This window comes from Monodelphis domestica, chromosome 2, assembly GCF_027887165.1.
Source record: "Monodelphis domestica isolate mMonDom1 chromosome 2, mMonDom1.pri, whole genome shotgun sequence".
Lineage (NCBI taxonomy): Eukaryota > Metazoa > Chordata > Mammalia > Didelphimorphia > Didelphidae > Monodelphis > Monodelphis domestica.
Genome location: NC_077228.1, coordinates 522,252,060 through 522,269,382, shown reverse-complemented (window position 1 = coordinate 522,269,382; position 17,323 = coordinate 522,252,060). Strand labels below are relative to the sequence as shown.

Sequence of the window (17,323 nt, the reverse complement as noted above, 5' to 3'; positions counted from 1 at the left end):
CAATCCCGTTCTTTTAAGGTAACACGGAGATCGGTCTTTCTGGACTTCTTTTCTTGCGTAAAACAAGGCAAACTTGTGGCGCTGAAATAGTGCCCCGATCCAGGTCCCCGGCTTCCCGGGGGCTAATTGTTAACTCCTCCAACAGCCTTGTGACGGGAGCCCCGACAGCAAAATCCTCGAGCAGAGAACGGAAGGGGCTGCGTTTGTGCCGGAGAAGAGCGCGGCAGCTCCAACTAGGTCCCGTGGAGATCCGCCGGGCTGGGAGGCCTCGGACCACGCCGGCCCCACCGCCCGGGCTCAGGTCAGCTCAGGCACACTCAGGGCGAGAAGCTGGTGGTCCCGAAGATGGGGCCGCCTGGCCGGCTCAGCTCACGGGGGAGCTCTGGAGCACTTTCCGCTTTCTTTGACCAGAAGGCACTTTGGCTGTTAGAAACGTCTGAATGCTTCTCTCCTGGGCGAGAACGAAGGCCTTGGGTCAAGCCCTTGGGAAACCTTTTGGTGGCGCTGGATGAAAAGCTGTCCGGTATTTCCTTTTCCAGTCCAGGTTCTGCCCTGTTAATAGGGTGAGAAGGATGGGCCGGGGGCAGGGACGCGTCGGGCAGCCCTCGACGCACACCAACTTGGCTGTATTAAAAACGCCACCAAACGCTTTACGTTGGGCCTTAGAATCAGTTCTGCTACGGCAGAAGAGGGGTCAGGGCTGGACGACTGGCGTTGGCCACAGAGCGAGGAAGGGTCAGAAGCCAGATTTGAACCTAGGACCTTCTGGTTCCCCTGAAGCATTCTGTCCACAAAGCTGCCCCGTAACTGACTCCGTCAGCCAATGAACAAGTATTCGCTAAGGGTCTTTGTGCCAGGAACTGTGCTGAGCACCACGGAGACCAATACAGAGACTTCCTTCAAGAACTTTCTGCCTGATGGGGGATGAGGGGGAGGACGGAGCCCTGAAGTCCTGCCTTCCAGGCCTTTGAGCCCCTCTGAGCTTTCCCTACGGGTTTATCGCCGAACCACAGCGGTCCCATTTGTAGGACACGTCGTGATTTACAGTCTTTTTGCCAGCACGCAGAGAAGCCGCGTCGGCCACATCAGGCTCACTGGCTCGGGCAAGAGAAGGCCGGACAAGCTTGGCAGAGCTCTGGAGCTGGGGTTCGCCGCCACGTCTTCCGACCCTCTGAACCTGGCTGGCCCGGGCGTGGGGCCGACGCCGGGACGTGCCAGGCTGGCGTAAGGTCTGTGGGCAGCTGCTCCGTGCCAGCCTGAGACCCTGGCGGAGGGGGCACAGTGTCCGGGCCGTAAACGTTCCATTGAGCTGAAACGTATCCCTGGTCAGTAACTGAAGTCTCCTCCCCAGGCCGAAGGGAGTGTCAGGTGAGGGAAGAACCATCAGTCCTTTGCGGTAAGAAGGTGCTCAGTGAGCCTGGAGGGGCTGATCTTGGAGGCACAGACGGACGAGGAGGGAAACGAGGCATCTTCCTCCTTCGTGCCTCAGCTTGTTCAGTCGTGTCTGACTCTTGGTGACCCCATCGGGGGTTTTCTAGGCAAAGACAGTGCCGTGGTTTGCCATTTCTTCCTTCAATTTTACAGACGGGGAAACGGAGGCAACCTGGGTTAAGCGATTTGCCCAGGGTCGCACAGCCAGTGTCGGAGGTCAGACGTGAACTAGTTCCTCTTGACTTCAGGCCTGGTGCTCTGGCTACTGTGACCAGGGGCCTACGATTCAATGAGCTCTAAATCTTTGGGCCTCGCCGGGCACAAGATTAGCTCCCTGAGGACGGGGGCCTCCACTAAAGTAACACGGACACGTGTGCTCTGTGCATTCTCAGCCTGGTCGTCCCCAGCCTTGGTCCTTTTCCCTCCCGCCTCATCCTATCACCACCGGCCCCAGATAGGTCGCCCGTCTCCTCTGACCCCGACTCCTGCCCACCCTCACCCCCATCTGTTCTTGGCAACCAGCACAGCTGCCAAACTGACAGCCTTAATTAGCGCACATCTGTCCCATCTTCGTTCAAGAAATAGCAGTGACTTTCTATGGCTTTTATTTTTAAAAAATCTTTATTTAAAAAACAAAACAAAACAACCCTAACCTGACTTGGAAGGCAAAAGAACGGTCTGGGCTAGGCAGTGGGGGTCAAGTGACTTGCCCAGGGTCACCTAGTTAGGAAGTGTCTGAGGCTCCATTTGAACCCAGGACCTCCCATCTCTAGGCCTGGATCTTAGTCCATTGAACCACCTGGCTACTTGTGGCACAAAACGCACCCCCTCTGTTTGATATTGAAAGTCCTTTATAGTCTGGCTTGGGCAGATCTTTTCCAGGCTCATCACCTAGTCCTCCTCTCTCACCCACTCTACCCTCCAGTCACATTAATCCACTTGCTGGTCCCAAAACGTAACACCTCCCACCTCTGTACTTTTGCCCAGGCTAAGCCCCATAACTAGTGTGCTCTCCTGAGCCCCACCTCTACCTCTCAGAACCCCCCATTCCCTTCACTGATCTGGTCAAACATCGTCAGGTCTTTTCCAGTTCTCCAAGCTGCCTCCATATTTACTGGACTCTTTACGTATTATACGCTGGAGAATATAAGTTCTCGGTCAGAGTATGTACAAGTTTTGGCTTTGTAGCCCCAATGCCTGGGATACAGTGACGTGCTCGCTCGGCGAATGCTTATGGATCATTGGATGGCTTGAATGCAATCTCAACTAAGACGGTAACAACACAAAGTCACTCCTTAGGGTCAGAGTTGGTTCTCTTAGCCTTTATCTCCTCTGCTACTTTCCCCAAATCTATTAAAAAAAGCCATATTTTTGTATCAAATTTTAAAAAAAGAAGAGACAAGGGCAAGAGTGGCCCAGGATCACCCAACAAGTGTCTGAGGCTAAATTTGAACCCAGGTCCTCCTAACTGCAGGTCTGGCTCTCTATCTGGCCCCCAAGAAAACCCTTCAAGGGGTGAGGTGGGATAGTAAACCTAGGGATCAGTCTATATCTCAGGACACTCTTAGGGGGATCCAGTTTTATGTTCTTCTTCCTAAGCTACTTGTTGCTTAGCGGCTAAAGGGACAAAGAGGCACCTGTCTCAATTTCTTAGGAGACTTCTCCAGGCTGCTGAGAGGATCCATGGGAACAGGAAGGCGTCAGGGAACCTCACTTGAGGAGCTGAGGTGATCCCTGGCTGGCTTGCCTTAGCAAAGGCCTTTTAGATCCACAGGAAGAGAAGAGAAAAGGCATGGAGAGAGAGCACAGGGTCCTTGGGCCCTGGAAGCACTGTGGGCCTACTTGGGTTCTAGGACTTCTCTAGCAAACCCAACACGTGTGGGAAAGCGCACTGGAAAATCTTTGGGTCTTCAAGCTCTGACTCTGACATTTGTCACTTCCTTGGGCAACTTTTCCCTGCTTTGGAATGAGTTTCTTCAGCCGTAAAACTGGGAAATTGGTCCTTGTGCTAACTCCAGGGATCCTTGTGAGGAAAGTGCTTTCTAAACCTTAAGCTGGCCTAGGAACAGGAGTGACTGCTGTTACAGCTGATGGTGAACATGACAGGAGGGGCCCTTGGTGCAGTTCCCTATGAAGCCCTCTACTACAGACTGCAGCAGGGTGAGAATCCAGCTGGAGTGAGAGCCAAGGTGTCTGGGGAGGGTGGGGCAGCAGGGTTGAAGGAGCAGGTAGTTCCTCTCTGTAAGCTCTAGGCTCTTGTTCCTGCAGGGTAGAATTTCATTCCTATTGCCACAGCACAAACACACAAAGGAGAGAAAGCCCAGGTCTGGAGGCAGTAGGCTCTGGGTTCAAATCTGACTCTTCCTAGCTGTGAGACCTTGGGCAAGTCACTTAATCCCAATTGCCTAGCCCTCTTCTACTATGGAACAAATATTCAGTATCAATTTTAAGACAGATGATAAAGGTTAAAAAAAAAAAGATAAGCCTTATTTTCAAGTCCACAGGTCTGAAATGTACAGTGTTTACAGCCTGGTCCTCAGCTGGGGACAGGCACTTGGCACAGGAAGGACTTATCCAAAGTCACCCAGAAAAGCCGATGCCAGAAGCTCAATAAGGCATCCTTTGGAGCTGACTGGGACATTTAAAGGGCCAGATCACCTCTGAGACAAACTAAGGAAGCTTGTTTGGGGAATTTAAATGGAAGCTCTGGCCAGATACAAAAGGAAAAGACAACTTCTTAGCCACGGGCAGTGTTAATCTCCTGGCCCAGTTTTTGTCAGACAAGCCCTGCTTTTTCTGCACTGACTACATCTCTTCATACACTGCCAAGCCCTCAAAGCCCATTCAATTCAGCTGTGTTTAAACACTTCAAACCAGGTCTAGAATGGGTTGGCTTAAGCAAAACCAGCAAAAGCTTTCCTCAGTTGCTTCTATCAGGGGACAAATAACTTCCTTCCAAATGCTCTTTCCTCTCTAGGCTTCTGAGATCTTGAACAGCAGCTCCCTCGGCTCCTGACACCTCTTCCAAGATCTACCAAAGAATGGTTTGTTCTGGGCTGCCTCTTGGTGATCTTATTCAGTAATGGGGATGGGTTCAACCGTCACTTGTAAACAGATGACTCCCAAAGTTTTCTCTCCCCTTTGCCAAGTTCCAAACCACCAGCCCGGCCATCTGCATCTGCACCAGAATGCCTTCTTGTATCCTGAACTGTTACATCCCAACCTGAGCTGCTTGTTTCATCTTTCTCCTTGAACCTGCTCCTTCTTGTTACTCTACAATTCATCATTCACAGTTGGCCACATCCAAAACCTTGGTGTGTCTTTGACTTCCTTCTCCTTCTCTTATATCCAGTGAATGACCAAATACTACTACTAAACAGAACCGCATTACCACCTGCTTTGACCAATTCAGTAACTTTGCTACATCTAAGGTGGGAATTCTGTGTTCTGGTAAAACCCAAACATCAGATTAAAAAAAAAATAAACCCGTACCTTCCATCTTATTATTAGTACTATGTATTGTTTCCAAGGCATATGAGTGGTAGACAGTGGGGATCAAGTGACTTGCCGAGGCCACAGTGTTAGCAAGTGTCTGAGGCCAGATTTTTTTTTAAAACTCTTATCTTCCACTGTATTGATTCCAAGGCAGAAGAGAAGTAAAACTAAGCAATGGGGGTCAAGTGACTTGCCCAGGGTCATGCAGCTAGGAAGTGTCTGAGGCCAGATTTGAAACCAGGCCCTCCCATTTCTGGGCCCAGTTCTCAATCCACTAGTGACCCAGCTGCCCCAGGCTAAATTTGAATCCAGAACCTCCTGTCTCTCAAGCCACTGAGCTACCTAGCTCCACCATTTCCCCCAACATAAAATCTTACAAGGATAGAGGCACCATTTGACGGACTTGTTAAATTTTGGCAGCCACTTCTCATGGAGGTATTTATGGGGGGAGTGGTATACAGTATATCCTTTCCCTGTTCCAAAAGGCCTTTCTCCCACAACGCCTCCGCCTTCTCATGGGACCTGAGTTTTGCATCATTTCTCCAGCATCGAGGACAGACTGCACAGCATTAACTATATGTATAGTCAACTGGTGAGTAATATAGTCTGTACTCAGGAATACTTTTTTATTATGTTAAACTGGTGTGGAGAAAAGGCAAAGTTGATTCCATTGGCACCATCCACTTCAATAAAAGCCCTGCTTTGAATCCCACAGATCTCTGAAACAGAACTTTAAGAGGTCATCTAGTTTGGCAATCTGCTTTCATTGAGGCACTGTTCAGAGGAGACGTGTTTAAGTCCTTTGTGCCAAGCCACTGGGCCACCCAGAAAACCGGGACGGGAGGCAGGGGAGATACCAGTGAGGAAGCCAGTATATTTCACAGGGGCTTTAGAGGTCACTGAGTTCATCTGCCCCATTTTCCAGGGGAGGGAAAGGTACAGGTGAGCGGCTCAGGGTCTCCAAGGAGCCAGATTTTAGAGGTAAGGTTTGACCTCCCCACAAGTCCCACCTGACCCATTTTACCATCTTCTCAGAACATCTGACCCTTCCCTGCTTCCCCAGGGTTCTCCAGACGGATAACAATGACAAAGGCCCTTGGATTTATCAGATGTGGTTCATTTGGCTTTTCCCTTGGGTGACACTGTGCAGAGATGACGACTGGGGACAAGAGGGAGGCAGGCACATGGAGGGAAGGCAGGGCTCCAAAGTGCCCACAGGCAGGCTGCCCCGCACCTGGAGGGCTTCTCGGTCTGTCCCTGCCATCCCCCTCCTTCCCCTCCCTCCCAAGGGGGATCAAGGTCAAGGTCAGGGCCTGGGCCAGGCTCTCGGCTACTTAAAGTGCACAAAGGCTAGTAAGCCCACCACCAACAGCAGGCCCACCAGTATGTTTTCGTCCCAGGGTGGGCCTGAGCTGGCCTGTTCCTCCTGTTTTTTGCGCATGGCTTCACGACGGGCCCGCTGGCGCTGCTCCCGCTCTAGCTGCTCCCCATAGTGAGCGCGGTAGAAGGCGTCGAAGTCGAACATGTGCTGGCCCCCAGGCATTGGGCGCGCGCGCTGGGAGCCAGTGGCAGAGGCGGCACGTGGGGACGCGGGCCTGGGAGGTCGCGTGGGCGCGCGCGCAACGGCGTGCACGTGCTCGGCGCCCAGCAGGCCGCGGTCGTACTGGCGGCGCAGCGGGGCGCTACTCAGAACCATGTAGGCCTGGCCGATGCGCGTGAAACGCTCTGCTGCCGCCGGGCTACCTGCGTTGCGGTCCGGGTGATAGAGGAAACTTTGCCGGTAGTAGGCCGCCTTGATTTGCGCCTGCGTGGCCGTGACCGGGACGTCCAGCAAGTCGTACAGCGCCGTGCGTGAGTCCCGGGATGAGCCGTCGCTTGACTTGTTCTTTCCGGCCGAGGAGCCGCCGCCGCCGGCGGAGCTGGTCCGGGCTTCCTTCCGCCCAGTGGTCCACAGTAGTTGCGACCACCGGCGGCAGACCGGGGCCGCCATCTTTTGCAGGGCGGGGCCACAGGTCTGGCCAATGAGACGGGACAGCGGACCGGACGAGCCCTCGCCAGAGCCAATAGCGGAGAAGAGGAAGACCGGAAGCAAGGAGGAGAGGGGCCGGGGCGCGCGAGGAGACGACGTCATCCAGGCATCAAGGAGGTGGTTGGACGCGAGTGGCGGCGCCTGGCAGATGTCGTGACTTCCACGCGGAGAAGAAATCCGAACTACAGCCATGGCGTGCCGAGGAAAAAGGCCGGAGCACCGCGGGCCCCCGGAGCTGGTGAGACCCTCCCGCCCCGCGAGCCGCAGCCCAGCCACCCCCGCCTGCCTTCTCACCGCCGCCTTTTCTCTCTCTTTTCCCCACGCAGTTTTACAACGAGGACGAGGCCCGGAAGTACACGCACAAGTGAGGACTGGGCCTGGGGGTTGGGGGAGGGGAACAGAGGGTGGGCCGAGCCGACTCCTGTCTCAGTGTCCGCAGCTCTAAAATGGGGCTAACCATAACCCTTCCCCGGTGGGCTTGGGAGGGTAAAATGGGTCCTGCACCGGCTGTGGTCGTCCGCATCACGAATAGTGACAGCAAATGCCTTATGAGTAGAGGGCTGCAGCGACTGAGACGGAAGGTCAGAACAGAGTGGGGTCTCAGCTTCATTCCATTACGGGGCCTCTGGGGACCAACAGAGTGGAAGCACTAGGAGAGAAATAGACCATGTAACATCACTGTCTTGGGCTTCAGTGCCCTCATCAGTTAAAAAGTCTCCTTTCCACTCTAAATTGTGATCCCATTATTCCTTTCTCAGCCTTTTATTATTATTGGGCTAAAAACAACCCTTATTATCTATCTTAGAACTAGTACTTTTTGTACTGGTTCCAAGGCAGATCAGTAAGGGTGAGGCAGTGGGGGGTTAAGTGACTTGCCCAAGGTCACATAGCTAGGAAGTGTTTAAGGCCAGTTGAACCCAGGACCTCCCATCTCCAAACCCGACTCAGTCTACTGAGTAATCTCATTGCCTCCATTCTATCCTTTTAATCATGTTCTTGGGGTTCTGAACTCTTCCTGTCTCAGTAAACACTTAGTGAACTTCTGGCCTGTAACCAGAGAAAGCTCTTATTTTTGCCTTAGGGGAGGTGGGAGAGCATGAGAGGCCCTGGTTCCACCCAGCTTTGAACAGAGCCTTATAGGTAATAGTACTTAGTTTAACGATTGTCCTGAGAATAAATTGTATGTTAGAAAAAAAGAGAGTGAGCATATGCTTGACATCATAGGATTGAGCTATTGGAGACCTTTTCAGGAACCTAGTCCCATTAAGTAATCTGTACGTGGCCATGTTGAACCTTGAGCTTAGAAATTGGGATGGGAGATTCTAGTGAAAAAGATGGTGACTATCAGTGGATAGAGAGTCAGGCCTAGAGATGGGAAGGCCTGGGTTCAAATTTTACCTCAGATGCTTCCTTGTCATGTGATCCTGGGCAAGTCACTTAACTCCTTTTGCCTAGAGCCCTTGTCACTCTTCTGCATTGGAACCAATGCACAGTATGAAAGTAATAATAATAAAGAGAAAAGAAAAAGATGTTACTCTTTTACATGTTCCACACATTTGCTTTCATTCACTAGTTTAAACTCCTTAAAGAGAAGGATACAGACCCTTTAGAAAGACTGCCAAGGTCACAAAGAGCAGTAGAATCCTTGGTATTTAGAAACAGATCTTGTGATTCCAGATGTGATGTTATTTCTGCAGTTCCTAAACACTAGGGCCAGATAAATAGTTCAGACCAAAAGTGAATGGAGGGCTTGAAATGGGAATAGTTGCTTATCCTTGGCATACTGACTTTGCAGGGGAATTGAGGCTTGAGTTGGGTGCTAAAGAGTGGGCAGAGCAGTTCACCCTTGGGTGGCAAGTGTATGCCAAGAGCAGAGGAGGATCTGGCCTCAGACACTTCCTAGTTGTGTGACTGGGCAAGTCATTTAACTGCCATTGCCCAGCCCTTACCTCTCTTCTGCCAATATTGTGTATTGATTCCAAGGCAGAACGTAAGGGTTTTAAAGAAAAAAAGAGCAGAGGAGGAAGGGGCCTATGAGAAGAAACAGAAAACCAGTATAAAGAAAACCCTGAAGCTGCTGTTCATGCTATAGATTCTCTCTTGGTCTCCTAGTCCATACTAATATGGGAGGGTGCATGTATGATAGATATAGAGAGAGTAGAATGACCTGTCAATATGCAGTGATGACTGTAAAGCAGTTTTTCACCTGAACTTAGTTTGGCCTCCCTGGTGAGATGGGCAATTAAGAAAGATTCAGCGTGGGGGGTGTGAGGATGGTGGGGGGGGGGGCGTGTGGCAGCTAGGTGGCTCAGTGGACAGAGAACTAGGCCTAGAGACAGGAGGTCCTGGGTTCATATTTGGCCTCAGACACTTCCTAACTCTGACCGTGGGCACATCACTCAACCCCCATTGCTTAGCCCATACCACTCTTCTGCCTCGGAACCAGTACACAGTATTGATACTAAGACAGAAGGTAAGGAGAGAGAGAATATTATCTTGGTCTGGCTGGCTTTTTTTCTTGACTTTTGCACTCAGGATGTCCAAGAGCAGTATTAGCCAGAAGACATGTTCACTTACTCTTTTGTGTCTCCCTTTCTAGCTCACGGATGATTGAAATTCAGACACAGATGTCAGAACGGGCAGTGGAACTTCTCAGTCTGCCTGAGGACCAGCCCTGCTTCTTGTTAGATGTTGGGTAAGATGTCAGGTACTTTTTGAAATGTCACGTTGTGTCCTCATCACTGTTGTCCACTCCCTGATATCTTGTCTGATTTTGCCTTTCAGCTGTGGTTCTGGGCTCAGTGGTGACTTCATCTCAGAGCAGGGACACTACTGGGTGGGCATTGACATTAGCTCTTCTATGCTGGGTGAGTGAGGTTTTTCAGGGATTGCATGCATTAGTCTGATGTAAGCAGCTGGATATATTAGCCTGTTTCCTCTAACATGATCATCTCTGAATAAACAGATGTGGCTGTGGATAGAGAAGTGGAAGGAGACCTGCTTCAGGGAGACATGGGTCAGGGCATCCCCTTCAGACCTGGGTCTTTTGATGGCTGTATTAGGTAAGATGTGTCACCCATGTAAATGCTGGAGGCAGGGTTCATGTGGAAGAGTGTTGGCAGTTAATTTGAGTGTACAGTGTATAGAGCTATGGACCTGAGGTCAGGAAACCTAGACCCCTCTCTCTGACATGACTTTAGGCTGGGCTGGTCACTTGCTTGATCCTCAGAGATCCCACACCTATATTTGATGTAATACCTAGAGTGTTAGTGGTACTGTGTTAGCAGAATTTCAAGAATGTAATTCCTTTTAGAACTTAACTTCTAGAAAGGACAGAAGAATAAATGTGTCTTATTTAATGTTTGGGTGGGGTGATTTTTGGGAGGTGGGTACAGATGTGGAGAGGGGCAAAAATATAGATTGATTAACATGAGCTGAATAGTAACCTTATTTCTTTCCTCTTGAGTTGGATTATGAAATGGGGAGAATCTGGGGTGGAATTTTCTTTTGCTTTTCTTTCAAAATCCTTACATTATTAGTATCACTTCTTCTAAGACAGGAGAATGGCAAAGGATAGGCAGTGGAGTTAAGTGACTTGCCCCAGAGTCACACAGCTAGGAAGTGTCTGAGATCAGATTTGAACCCAGGATCTCCTGACTCCAGGCCTGGTGCTTTATCTACTGTGCCACCTGGCTGCCTCCAGGAGGAAATTTCCAAGGTAGGTCTTGGAGGAGAATGCTGAATTCCTCTCCATTAGGGAGGACTCCTTAGAGAGAGAAAGATTAGAAGAGATGTTTATTTCAAAGTTCAAGTGCACCTTTGTTTGATCTTGAGTTTTGACTTAACTGGAGAAACACAAAGGCAATTTTAACAAAGACAGGCAGGCAGAGGACCTTGAAGGAAACAACAGCTTGAGCAGCTTTGAATCACTTTATTGCAGAAGCAAGCAGAAAGATTGACTTGAGTAAAGAATGATAAAATCTATCTTGGTGGACCTGCAGGAAGGTATCAGTGACCTTTTTAAATGTTCTTGGTTTAAATGGTAGACATAGGATGAGTCCAAGATGAGAGGAAGCAGGAGTGCTGAGATAATATACTTGGTTTCAAGGAAAAGGCATAGGGCAGCTAGCACAGTGGATAGGAGTGCCAGGTCTAGAGTTGGGAGAACCTGGGTTCAAATCTAACCTCTGATGCTTCCTAGCTTTATGACCCTAGGCAAGTCACTTAACCCCAATTGCTCATCCTTTCCACTCTTCTTAGAACTGATATTGAGATAGAAAGTGAAGTTCTTTAGGGGTGTGTGAGGATGGGGACATATGGGAAAAGGTAACCAGAGACAAAAAGAAGAGGCAGAGATAGAGAGGAATTGAGAGCTAGCTCCCTTGGGGTTGAGGTGGCACTATGGGGAGATAATGGAATCTTCAAGATAGAGGTGGGGGGGGGGGGTAGGCCTTCCTGGCCTTGATTTTACTACTTAAAAGGTCTTGAACCCTTTCTTAAGCATTTCTGCTGTGCAGTGGCTCTGTAATGCTGACCAGAAGACACACAACCCTGCCAAGCGCCTGTACTGCTTTTTTTCATCACTTTATTCTGCTCTGGTGAGTATAAGATCTCCATGGCTTTTTGTAGATGACCATTGGGTCCTCCAGTGTCCTAGACAGCCCTCTCTGTTGCTTCAGATGATAACTGGGGCCTGGCCAGAAACCAACAGTTTCCATTCTCCTTCAGGCCCGAGGAGCTCGAGCAGTTCTACAGCTGTATCCAGAGAATGCTGAGCAGGTGAGTCTGTCTATGGTGTAGTCAAGCTGTTGAGTCAGGATCCAAACCAGGGGACTAATGGCATTTAAGAATTGGAAGGGACCTCAAGGCTCATTTCTTTCAACCTGTACCTAAATAGGAATACCTTTCATATCACATCATCTTTATTTTAACTAATCCTATGTGTTTTATACACTTAAAAATAAAAAGAACAAAACAGAAACACCAACCCATTATTCTGAGAAGTGGCCCATAGTCTTTATAGGGTCCATGCCACAAAAACAGTTGAGAACCTCTGGTTTAAGGGTTAGGAAATTTCACCTTTACATCAAGCTTAAATTTTGGATTATGGTGTTAAGATTAGGGTTAGGGAAGTGTAGGCCCCTCTCTTCAAGTGTTGATGCTAATTGGTGAGAAGAAGGAGAAACTTCTTTTTGCCACCCTTCTAGGCAGCTGTGGATTTCTGTATAATCTGTGTCGGATAAGACGTTGCCCTCTACTCCAGAGTCCACATTGGGGCTCAGTCATAGAACATCCTTCTCTAGAAGGGCAGTGAACCTAAAAGGTGTCTGTTTTTATTTTTTGAGAATTTTATTAATTTATCTACTTGTTGGTTATGTGAAAATTCCAAGGTATCTCCCTCCCTCCCCTCACCACCCCAGAGAAGGCATCATTTGTCAAGAAAAATCATGTATACTTAAACTATGGCCTTTTCTGTTAATCAGTTCTTTCTCTGGAGGTGGACATCCACAAATTATTCTTCCAACTTTTAAATTCTGTAGCTGTATGGAATATTCTCTTGGTTCTAATCATTTTCATTTTCATAATTTCAAGTCCTTCTAGGTTTTCTTATAGTGCTGTGGTAGTCCATCAGTCATATGTCACAACTTATTCAACCATTCCACAATTGTTAGACATTCCCTTCCTTTCCATTTCTTTGACACCTCAAAGAGAACTACTATAAATATTTTGGAACATCTAGAACCCTTTCCTTTTTCCCTGCTCTCCTTGGGAAATAGAGCCAACAGTGGCATTCCTGGGTCAAAAGATATATACAGTTTTATAACTCTCTAGGTATTATTCCAGAGAACCCTTTCCCAAGGTGTCTTTTAAAGAAGAGAGGAGACTTCAGGTCTTTTTCATCATGATGGGTTGTAGACTTCAATTTCTTGTTGCAGAATGGGAAGGTTTGATATCACTGTTAAGGGAGGATGTCTGAGCCTCAGGAGGAGCTCTTGGAGTAACCGGCTGGTTTTTTGTTTTTTTTTTTTTGGTCTAGAATTAGGATTTTCCTGGTATAGGGAATTCTTGCTGAGGAAATGCCAACTCCTCCTGCCAGTGCAGGCTGATAACTGTTCTGCAGCTGATAGCTTTAAGGAGTTGCTGGAGTAATTTTCATTTTCTGAGATCTGCTTATGGTAACGTGGTCAACATCAGAGTTAAGCAAGGCAAGCATTTACTAAGTGCTTTCTGTGTACAGACACTGAACTAGGGGCAGGGGATACAAATGTACAGGATGAAACAGCCCCTCGGTCTGAACCGTCATTCCTCTTCCATGACTCCTCCAGGACTGGGCTGTGAGCACAGCTTGGGAAAGCAATCTTTCCTCTCTTTTCTTTGTTCCTATTGCTCATATTTGGAGCTGTTGAGGGGCGTCACTGGTGGGCCCCTCTGGCTTCAAGAGAGACCAAAGGGAGCCACTTGTACCCACCCCCTTCTTGAGCTGAATCCCCTGTCTTTCTCTGCCTTCAGTTGGAGTTGATTACAGCCCAGGCAATGAAGGCTGGTTTCACCGGAGGCATGGTGGTGGACTTCCCCAACAGTGCTAAAGCTAAGAAGTGAGTCTGGGCGTGTTGTATTTTCCTTGGGGTAGGAGACTTGAGGGACAGGCAGAAAAGGGTGTGCTGCTTGTGCTTTTTGGTCAGGGGTAGGCCTAGCGCTGGGATTCATTTGTAGGGGCCCTCGGTTTTGGGCAGTGTCGCCTTCCTGCTCCTAACTGTGAATAAAGGTCTTGTGAGCTTTTGGGAAGATGAGGGCACCCGTTTCTTCATGCTTGGCTTCCATCATGTGCTTTTTCTTCAGGTTTTTCCTCTGTCTGTTTTCTGGCCCTTCAGGAGTGTTGCCCAAGGTAAGGAAGGGAAGGATTTCCTGGTCAAGAGTGTATGGAGAATTGCCCCATTTACTCTAAAGAATGGGACAGGGTTGTAGCTTGGAAGTTGGGGGAGGATCCCTGCTGAGTGCCTACAGTGGCCATCCTGGCCTGAACCCAGTCTTGCTCCTTTAAAGTTTGGGTTCCTGAATATTTGGTTGCATTGGACTTGTCTCTAGTATCCTAAAGAAGTCCAGAACACCTCAGAGACTCTGTGGATGTGTGGGTGCTGGGTGGGGAGTATCAGGTGGCAAGTGGGAGGGTTTGGTTTGGTTTATATACTCCCAGCATGGTGCATTCACTAATCTCTGATGGACTCTTTGGGCAGGGCCTTGGCACCGAGTGTGGAGATTCACAAGAAATGAGAGAGTCCAAGTTCTCTAACGAAAGGTAAAGAAACTTCTGGCCTGGCCTAGTTCCTGACCTGAACGTTCAGCCTGACTCTTAGATTTGGTAAATGTCCAGGGAGGAGGAGTGGAGTTTGCATAGCCAAAAACCCTGGGGGGGGCGGGGGGAAGCCTTAATAGAGAAGTTGCTATAAAAAGTCATTGAGGCACTCAGTGGGGGGGGGGGGGGGGCACGACACATTTTAACTGCTCTCAGTTCCTGCAGCTTCCAAGTGGGGATAATTGCCGTTTATTGGCAGTTGGGCATGTTCTGTTTCCATTCACATGTTTACATGGCAGCTTATGTGGCTAAGATGAAGCCGACTTTACCTAAAGCCTTCTAAGGTCTTTTCTGATGAGACATAATGAGAGGAATTAATAAGGGCTGAATGTAACAGGCCCAAGTGAGGAAAGAAAAAAATGAGAGAAAAGACTGGGAATAAGTGAAGGGAATGGTTTTTTTTTGGGGATGAACCTTGCTTGTACTACCCATGCTGCAAACAGTTCTGACCCTAGCTGAATGGGGGCACAGATCCAAGTTGCTCCTTTCTTGAGTGTCTCTCACCCATGAGGCTGTTGGATGCTTTTCTTCCACAGCCAGGGCAAGAGACCAAAAGCATTCTGGAGGTCTGTCGTCGGGGCTGTCCTAAGCTAAGGCTGCCACGTTTTCCTGCCTCAGACACTTGAGCCATTGACTGAATACTGATTGGAGAGAGGCTGGGGTGCTACACAGGCCAGTGTAGGAGCCATAGTATGACAAAGGGACTTGGTCAAAGCAAAATAGCACCACAGAGGTAGCTAGGTGGCTCAGTGGATAGAAAGCCAGGCCTAGAGATAGAAGGACCTGGGTTCAAATATGGCCTTAGACACTTCCTAGCTGTATGACCCTAGGCAAGTCACCTAATCCCTATTTCCTAGCCTTTTGCCACTTTTCTGCTTGAGAACCAATACTTAATATTGATTCTAAGACAGAGGGACAGGCAGGTGGCAATGTTACTTTGCCAGCTCAGATGCCCCCAGTTAGCTCCTTTCCCAAGGCCACAATTCCTTTTCCTTTCACAGGATCCGCTTTAAGACGACAAAAGGCAAGTCTGTGAAGAAGAGCCGAGACTGGATCCTTGAGAAGAAGGAACGGCGGCGGCGGCAGGGCAAGTGAGTGCTTGGAGGGGCCCCCTGGATCACCATTTACCCATGTTGTATGCTCAGAGCTAAGAAAGGGAGTCTGGAAAAAGCCCCATCTCAGGGCAGAATCCAATGGTTTCCTTCGCTTTTGAGTGGAGGTGGATCTTAAAATGCTCCTTGGCTAGGTGGGAGATTCAGGGAGGCTGCCCACCTCTCCCCAGCATTTGCTATTGCTCCCTCTCATTGGTTACAACTACAGAGTCCCACTGGTAGCAGAATGGGGGCTAAAGTAGGGAATGATGAGGAATTTTGTTCTTGTCTGGATCAGTAGCTAGTCTGCCCCATTCCAGGTCTTAGATCTGTAACCTGGGCCTTATTGTGTGCTCTGGTTTATTGGTCATGATCTATTGTTCGAGGTTATCTCTGAGGTGTTGCTTTTAATGCACCCTGTGGCTCTTCTCCTTTTCACTTCCCTTTCTGATGGCCTCATCCCATCTTTTTTGTAGGGAAGTCCGAGCTGATACACGTTACACTGGCCGCAAGCGGAGACCCCACTTTTGAGCAGCAGCTCCCCTCCTTTGGAGTTGGCCCCGAGCTCCCTTCCTCTGCTATTTGGGCAGCTCTGGCTTGTTTCCTGTTCATCTGCCGCAATCCAGCCTTAGGTATTGCCTGACCTGTTCCTGCTGCTGGGTAATTCATCTCCCAGGAGAGCAGGCCAGAGATAACTGTAGATTCCTCAAAAGGGAAGGGTGGGACTGGAGGCCTCGGGGGAGCAGAAGGCACCTGAGGCCAGCCACCAGCCTGCCTCTGTTCTCAGGGTCACACGAGTCTTGGCTTTCTGTTCAGAAGAGCTTGCCCTGCAGTGAAATGGCATAACAAACGTCAAGGAGGGTGTGGTAACAGGAAGGTCCCTCCAAAAACAGACTGAAGAGTGTTTCATCTTTTGAATAAAGTAAAACTTGGCCAAAGTGAAATGGTCTTGAAAGTCGACTTAAGGTATAGGCTGGGGTGGCAAGCTGCCCGGGCCAGTGCTAGGAGAGTGACTCGAGCTGGGCATGGAATCCCAGGCTTTGAGATGGAGAGTTGGAAGGACCCTTAGAGAGTCCTCTCATTGGTAGAGGAGGAGACTGCCGCCCACAGACAAGATTTGACTCATCCAAGTTTCCACAGCTGGTCAGCAGAGACTGATTGCCCTGCGCGGTTCCAGAGTCTTTGCCGTCCTGCTTCTTGGTCAGTGGCAGCGAGAGAAGAGGGAGGAGGACTTGATAAAGGACGCAGTTAAAAGCCAAGCTCACCTCCCCGGTGCATTCCTTTCAGCCTGGGGAACAAAGATGGGCCATGTCCAGCAGCTGGTAGTAGGTACTAGTGGGGGCATTATGTATTCTAATAAAAGAATGATGTGTGTGGACCACTTGGGCTCATGTTTAGGACTCCTTGTGGGGGATGGAGTGCAGGAGCCCATCCCTCCTTACCTGTGAGACCCCTCCTATTGACTTGGAACTATAAAACAATCCTGGTGTCAGGTCAGGGAAAGGAGTAGGGAGCAAGGTTCAACTGCTCTGTGTCAGGATAAGAAAGCAAAAACGAGATGAGAAATGGTGGGGTCTTCCTCGGAGAGCTTCTGTTCTCTTGGATGCATTTTGGGGAAAATGACATTAAATGGGGGTCTTCACAGTGGCTGTGGTCAGAACTCTCGCCCTTTGAATTCCTCTTGCCTGGGAAAGGTCTGATCTGACATGTTGGAGATGTTTTCTCCGCCAGGGTTCCAGGATGCTGAGCAAGGTGTTTTGCTAGCTCCATGCTGGGTCCCTGGTTAATGGTGTGAGAGTACAAAAGCATGTGGAATATTTCCTGATTTAATATTAGCTCACAAGGGGATATGAATGGTGCCATTTGCAGTGACCACATCTGGGTCTGGCTCAGATGGGGAGGCTCATCTTGTATTAGAGGTGA

The 17,323-nt window shown here is 49.3% G+C and overlaps 2 protein-coding genes and 1 non-coding gene across 3 annotated transcripts; 2 read left to right on the top strand and 1 right to left on the bottom strand.

Annotated features, from left to right (window-relative positions):
• Positions 1-2,033: 2,033 nt before the first annotated feature.
• DNAJC30 (DnaJ heat shock protein family (Hsp40) member C30) lies at positions 2,034-7,147 on the bottom strand. The gene has a single exon (XM_001379232.4). It carries the CDS (start codon positions 7,145-7,147, stop codon positions 6,257-6,259), a length of 891 nt encoding a protein of 296 aa, XP_001379269.2. The 3' UTR covers positions 2,034-6,256.
• On the top strand, positions 7,054-16,781 carry BUD23 (BUD23 rRNA methyltransferase and ribosome maturation factor). Its single transcript, XM_001366771.4, has 12 exons — positions 7,054-7,193; positions 7,282-7,319; positions 9,555-9,650; positions 9,740-9,822; positions 9,921-10,017; positions 11,457-11,553; positions 11,684-11,734; positions 13,466-13,551; positions 13,796-13,841; positions 14,191-14,252; positions 15,311-15,400; positions 15,877-16,781. The coding sequence occupies exons 1-12, from the start codon at positions 7,146-7,148 to the stop codon at positions 15,929-15,931; spliced, it is 849 nt and encodes a 282-aa protein (XP_001366808.1). The 5' UTR covers positions 7,054-7,145; the 3' UTR covers positions 15,932-16,781.
• Positions 14,804-14,933, top strand: LOC130457810 (small Cajal body-specific RNA 20). The gene has a single exon (XR_008917084.1). It is a non-coding gene; the product is annotated as a small Cajal body-specific RNA 20 (non-coding RNA).
• Positions 16,782-17,323: the final 542 nt, after the last annotated feature.